Source organism: Echinops telfairi, unplaced genomic scaffold (genome assembly GCF_000313985.2).
Source record: "Echinops telfairi isolate 266 unplaced genomic scaffold, ASM31398v2 ScPeMD7_3533;HRSCAF=4204_1, whole genome shotgun sequence".
NCBI lineage: Eukaryota > Metazoa > Chordata > Mammalia > Afrosoricida > Tenrecidae > Echinops > Echinops telfairi.
This window is the reverse complement of record NW_022107432.1, coordinates 21,653,591-21,660,240: the sequence shown is the minus strand read 5'-3', so window position 1 is coordinate 21,660,240 and position 6,650 is coordinate 21,653,591. Positions and strand designations below refer to the sequence as shown.

Sequence of the window (6,650 nt, the reverse complement as noted above, 5' to 3'; positions counted from 1 at the left end):
GCTGGCAGCATTTTTAATTCTGCATCAGACACATCTGGACTGAGGATGTTTTCTTCACCTTACAGTTTGCCTTTCTGGGTGAAAGAGGAGGCCAACAAGCTGAAGAATGAGATAAGAGAAGTTGAGGCGCTGGACAACTGGCAGCCAGCAGTGTCCCTCATACCAACCGTACTATCTCCTGGTAAGACAGTCTGTGTCCAACCATTGTGGAGAGCGATAGGGTGCTCTCGCTAAACCACTGGGAATAGCCATTCCGTATGAGCCAGCAATCCCTTTGCTGGATATGTGTCCTAAAGATGTAAGAGCCATTATATGAATAGACACATCCACTCACTCCCATGTGCATCACAGCACTGCTCACAATAGCATGGAGTTGTAAACAGTCAAAACGCCCATCAATAGAAGACTAGAAAATGAAACTTTGGAACATCCGCACAATGGAATACTATGCATCCCTAAAAAATAATGATGAAACCACAAAGCACCTCAGGACACAGTTGGACCTGGAGTGAAGTTAGTCAATCACAGAGGGACAATTGCTGTGTGAACCCACTCCTATAAGGATACAAACCCAGACAAAGGGACTAGGAATAGACTTCGGAGATTCCCGGGGCAGGGAGGACAGGAGTGGGAGGATGCAGCCGCAGACTGGAGACATTGACGTGCGTGAAGGGGAGGACAGCGTTCCATAAGAAGGAGAAGAGAAATCAGGGGAGGAGAGGAGAGGTAGAGTCTAGGAGAGGGGCTGAGGTGGGCTTGATGAGCAGTTTGAACCGTTGCGTGCCAAGTTAATGGTCTGAAACGTAAATCCCCCATATAACTCACAATCCAAATGTTATCAATAAAGTCTCAAAGCTGGAGGGGAGCTGCAAAGAGCAGGCTTTCGAGAGACTTATGTCATGGAGAGAAGGCATACCTTATCCTAGATTGGGCGTGACTGTGGGGCCACTTGGCACGGTGCTTTCTGCAGACGTCACATCTACGCCTTGGTTGAGTGTGATGCTCGGGAAGTGAGTCTGGTGGTGGAGCACAGCTTTCAACTCCATTCTTCTACCCGCAGGTCTTTTGGACTTTGGAAAACCATCCTAAGCAGACAGTCCACAAAGCAAGTCCTGGAGAGCCTGGTTCAGCTGGTTGTCTTGTCAGGGGTGCTGCCCTCAATGAAATGTTTAATTTCTACAAGGATTTTTTTCTTTTAAGCTTTATCTCTTGGAAAACTTCAAACTCACAGAAAGGTTGCAAGAATTGTACAATGACCACTTGCATGTTCTTGACCTAGATCCTCCAATGATTAATATCTGTCCATATATGCAGGAGGAAGAGGAGAACCATCGGTTTCTGTAGGCAACCCCAAGGGACAGTTTTACCCTGGCCTCGATGAGCCAAAATGGGCTTGATGGCAGTGCGGCTTTTGATTTTGGTCCACAGTAGCAAGGGGCTCTGGAGGCGGAGCGACTTGCACACCGAGCAGCTGTGTTAGTCTGGGTGGACAAGAGAAACACATTCAGGGACACTCATATGTGCAAAAGAAAGAGGTTTATATACAAGAGTAATTGAATATTTAGAAAACATCCCAGACCAGTCCAGATCGAGTCCCAGATACCAATCTATAAAGTTCTCTTCAGACGCACAACACATACAATGACAGGAAGATCACAATCCAGTGGCACTGGAAGCATCTCAGCGCTGGCAGAGGTCTCCACATGGCTTCTTCAGCACCCAGGGCTCCATCAGGGTAAATCCACATGGCTTCTCCTCAGGGATGTCTCCACAGGAGTCAGACTTGTCAGGAGAGAGGGAGAGGGAGAAGGAGGGGGAGGGAGAGGGGAAGGGGAGGGGGAGGGAGAGAGAGAGGTCTCCACATGGCTTCTTCAGCACCCAGGGCTCCATCAGGGTAAATCCACATGGCTTCTCCTCAGGGATGTCTCCGCAGGAGTCAGACTTGTCAGGAGAGAGGGAGAGGGAGAGGGAGAAGGAGGGGGAGGGAGAGGGGAAGGGGAGGGGGAGGGAGAGAGAGAGGACCCCCCCCCTTCCAAGGAGGAAATACCAGGAATTCCCAGAATTCTCAGGAGAAGGCCATGCCCACACAGAGGCCTCATTGGTTATATCATGATTGACAGGCCAGACTCCACCCCATTCACTCGTAATCCTCTCAAATTGACACTAGATTAGGTAACTACCACAGCAGCTAACTGCAGGGTGACAGACTTGAATCCACTAGTGAGTGGCCCCAAATGAGAAAGAGGCTTTCTGCTCCCATGAATATTTAAGGCCTTGGAAATCCACAGGGCAGTTTGACCCCATCCTACAGACTTGCTAGGGGTCAGAGTGGACTCGATGGCAGTGAGTTTGGCTTGGTTTGGTCCGCCTTTGCCGGACCTGTCTTTCTCATATTATAAATACTACTATTTGACCATGTGGACTACTTAAGAGAAGTGGCAGCAATCATAACCCTGTTCACCTTCCTGCTCCAGCAGCATCTCCTAAGGTCCAGAGTATTCTCTAACAATCATAATCCACCCAATTCAGTGGCTTATCTAATAGACAAGCAGGGGGAGGTCCAAAAAGTGATGTCATGATGTCATCATCTGCCACGATGGGATCAAGAGTCAGTTGTAAAGGGATGAGGGTGGGATGCTTTAGTAGTTCTGCAACGATGCAATCACCCCCACGATCTACCAGAAGGCAGTAGTCAGGGTATGAGGACAGGATGCGGCACCCTTTGCTTAGATCACAGCCCTGATCCTCTGTAAGAGGCCTTTCCTCGGGAGGCACATCATTGCAAAAGGGGCCTTTATCTTACTTGAGAGGAAAAGGAGAGAGAAGGGAGTGGAGAAGGAGGAAGGTTACTACTTAGAAAGAAGAGCCAGGAGCTTTGTGGGGGAAACCAGCCCCCCACAATTAATCACAGATTTGGTAACTGCAATTGTATGGTTATGATATATAAAGATTACTCTAAAGTCATAGAGAATTACAGAGATAGGAGAGAGAGTAAAATGAAGGAGTCAGACACCTTTCATAGTAACATGCTCACCTCCTGGACAGCCATGATCTCACCAGCCAGGTCCACGCACAGGTGGGCAGAGAGGGCAGGAGGACTCTCTCTCTTTATTTCTGGCCAAGGCCTATATATCTATCTATATATCTATATCTATATATCTATATCTATATTTATACTTAGGGGGCATGATTGCAAGTAACCACATCACAGGAAGGGGCTGTACAGTAGGCATATACATCACAGGAAGGGGATGTACAATAGGCGTAAGCATGACAGGAAGGGGATGAGCTAGGGGTGTACTCATAATAGGTAGCGGAGGAACTAGGGGTGTACATGTAACTAGATGAGCAGACTCTAGACTCAATATGGCAGCCTCATCTTGGTCACCCTTGAGTGGGCTTGACCTCCCTGGGCTCTCCTTCAGGGAAATGATGTACAGTCCTTATCAGAAGAGAGTGAGCTCTACTTAGGGTGGGACAGACTATACAGTCTGATTGCTTTGGATGGCTGATAACTCTTAGGGAGAGTATCTGACCTGCTTTTCTGGACCTCCAAATGTATAATCATTTACCATGTGCAGCGAGCAGCTAGGTTTGACATATATTTGAGGGAGACACTTGGGAGAAATCTTTCTGTGTGCAACAGTACTCCGGACCTGAGGACCCTGTGCCAAGAGCCTCATAGACCCAAGTGAAGATTGTTGGCCAGGCATATGGGGATGGCCAAGGAATGGGAGAGAAATAGAGCTATAGATGATAGATAGATAGATAGATAGATAGATAGATAGATAGATGATAGATGATAGATAGATGATAGATACATGATAGATAGATTGATGATTGATAGATAGATGATAGATAGAGACAATTGCTAACAATGGTTTGGGGCCACTCTTGGAGTTAACAACAGGCTAACACCTGTGTTAATACTCTGGTCTTTGGGTCTTAGGCCCATTCCTACTCCCAACAAAATCCAGGAAAGTAGGGTTAGGGTTAGGATTACGGTTAGGAAAAAAAATCCAGGAATGTAAACAAAACCAGATAATTGAGGAAGGGTGGGGACAGAATTTTCAGAATACATTAAAAATATTGAAATAATGCTGTATGGTAAACGGAGGACCTGGTACAGTGCATTTGGCCCTATTTCTACACTGGCAACCATGGGCATGGAAAACTAGTCCTATTTTGCAAAAGATCTCCATTGTTCCAAGCTAGAAATGTTTTCAAATACATGCTCTCCAGACCGAAAATGTGCCCACCTCTTATCCCCAATAGCCCTCCATGAAGGAACAGTTGAATGGAGCTACCATAAAAGTTGGCTCATACTGGTGTCTGGCTACATCTCAATCGGAAGGTTATCGGTAGCTAAGAACAATCAAGTTCTACAACTAACCCCAAATGTAGCAAACTGTTTCGACATCTCTTGCTGATAATGATCAGAGATTACTACCCCTGGGGAGGGCTCAGGAGTGTTCAAGGTCAACTAGCACTAGGTCAAGGCCTGAGTCATTTCATGCCTGGTTATTGGGCTACAGGCTTATGATACACCCATTGACTATGTAATATGTTTGATGTACGGCATGTATGCCAGGTGGTGGTGGTCAGTGCCAATGACTGGGCTCTCACTCATAGCGTCCCTATGCACAACAGAACAAGCACTGCCTGCTCCTGCTTCATCCTCGTCATGGTTATGTGTAAGCCCATTGTTGTAACCGCTGTGCCAATCCATCTCACGGAAGATTTCCCCCTGGAGGTCTTTTTGACCATTCTGCGAGCAATTCTCCTGTTTAAGGTCCATAGTTCTCTTGTGGGAACCAGCCCCACATCCACATGGGTCCTAAGGGATGGTTGTGTAATTGAGGGGTAAATTAAAGAGAGATCAGAGAAGACATGGAAGGGCTTGCCTCTTCAGATGGAGACTGGAACCAGAATGGAGGTGGGGGGTGTGTGGTCACGGGCAGAATGTATTCTCACAAGCTTATATATTCTCAGGCATGCAAGCCTCGGTAAGCACATATGTAACAGGAAGGGGTTGTATTAGCAGCATATTACAGGTTGTTAATAAGCCTTTCTTTAATCCTGATATTACATTCTTCATATATTCCAGCTTCTCTGATTATGTGCTTAGCCCACAGACTGAACACTCCCGGTTCACTTTTCCTGATTTCAAACCATGCAGCATTCCTGGTTCTGTTCAAACAACTGCCCTCTGGACCCATGTACAGTTGCTGCATGAACACAAGTGTTCTGGAATTGCCATTCTTCTCAAGGCTAACCATACTTTGTTCTGGTCCACACAGTTGGATATCTTTGCAATATTAGGAGTATAACCCCTTTACTTAGGGCACAGCTTGGATGTAATAGAAGGAAGTTTCCCCAGGGGCGGCCAAATTCCTATAGAAGTAGACTCATAGGGGAAGTGTGCTTGCTTCCTGGTCTGGCTCCTTGACTTCTAGCTCTTTGATCTGGCACCAACAGCCTACCATAATGCCCGCTGCTCCTGGGAAGCATCAGTGGCTTGCCCTCTGACCCGTTGACTTGGACTCATTCGACCTTGGAATGCTTGGCCTCTCCAGACATATTTGACCTGCTGACCTTGGCATCATCTGCCTCTGCAGGTTGGTGATCCTGGGTTCATCGGTCATGGAAGCTACCAGCGTCAGGAGAGGCCTCCAGCGTAACATCTGACCCACAGACTTGAAACCAGCCTGGGTTTATCTGCTTCAACAACTGTGAACCATTTGCTTGATAGGAATAAGCCTCACTGGTTTTGCCTCTCCACAGAACCTAGCCTAGCACATCCTCCAAACTCACTACCATGGAGACAGCTCAGATTCTTAGCAACCGTATTAGGACAGTAACTGGCTCTGTGGGGTTCTAAACTGTAAATCTTTACGCGAGCAGAAATCCTGTAAATCTTTTCCTTGCAGAGTTGCTGGTGGATTTGAACTGCCTGAAGCCAATGGTTTGCATTCAACTAACCTTAAGATTGGTGCTTTGAATCCACCCGGCAGCTGGTAGAAGATAATCTGATTCCATAAAGATTACCGTCTAGAAAGAAACACGAAGGATCGTCCTAATGACAAGGGGTTTGTTGCTTTTTGGTTTGCTTAATGTGTAATAGATACTGTGCTCGATTTTTGGACACATCTCATATAGTCCTGGTGGCGAAATTATTACCTTTATTTTAGAGTTTTAGGAAACAGACTTAACGAGGCGGCTGCCTGAGCAATCTCTGAATAAATGCCAATGAATGAAACGTCTGATACAGTGCTCAAGTAGCAACAGGGGGTAAAATGATTATCTTTATTTTACAAATTAGGAAACTGAGACTTCAATAGGCTGCTCCCTGAGCAATCTCTGAATAAATCCCTATAAATGAAATGCTAACGCAGCAGCAGAACAAAGCTCTTTTCCAACCAACTGAACAGAAACTCCACACACGTGACGTCCCATTCGGTGACGTCCCATTCGGTGACGTCACCGCTGCGATCCCGGTCGAACTCCGCGAGTCTCTCGCGAGAGCCGCGGTTTCCGCGAACCGGTTCTGGACACGCGGGCGGCGTAGAACGCTCCGGCCAGAGGGGTTACGGTCGCTCCTCCTGAACGGGAGCTTTAGCGAGACGCGGAGTTCCGGCCAGCCCGCCGAG

At 47.1% G+C, this 6,650-nt stretch overlaps 1 protein-coding gene across 2 annotated transcripts in view; it reads left to right on the top strand.

Annotated features, from left to right (window-relative positions):
* The window catches only part of SPATS1 (spermatogenesis associated serine rich 1), a 28,070-nt gene extending 26,655 nt beyond the window's left edge, over window positions 1-1,415 (top strand). For both annotated transcript variants that reach the window (XM_030886885.2, XM_045294913.1), the window contains exons 7-8: window positions 66-181; window positions 1,061-1,415. In XM_030886885.2, coding sequence (XP_030742745.1) covers window positions 66-181; window positions 1,061-1,089 — 145 coding nt within the window. In that variant the 3' untranslated portion in view covers window positions 1,090-1,415. The remainder of the gene's footprint in view (window positions 1-65; window positions 182-1,060) is intronic.
* The last annotated feature ends 5,235 nt before the right edge of the window (window positions 1,416-6,650 follow it).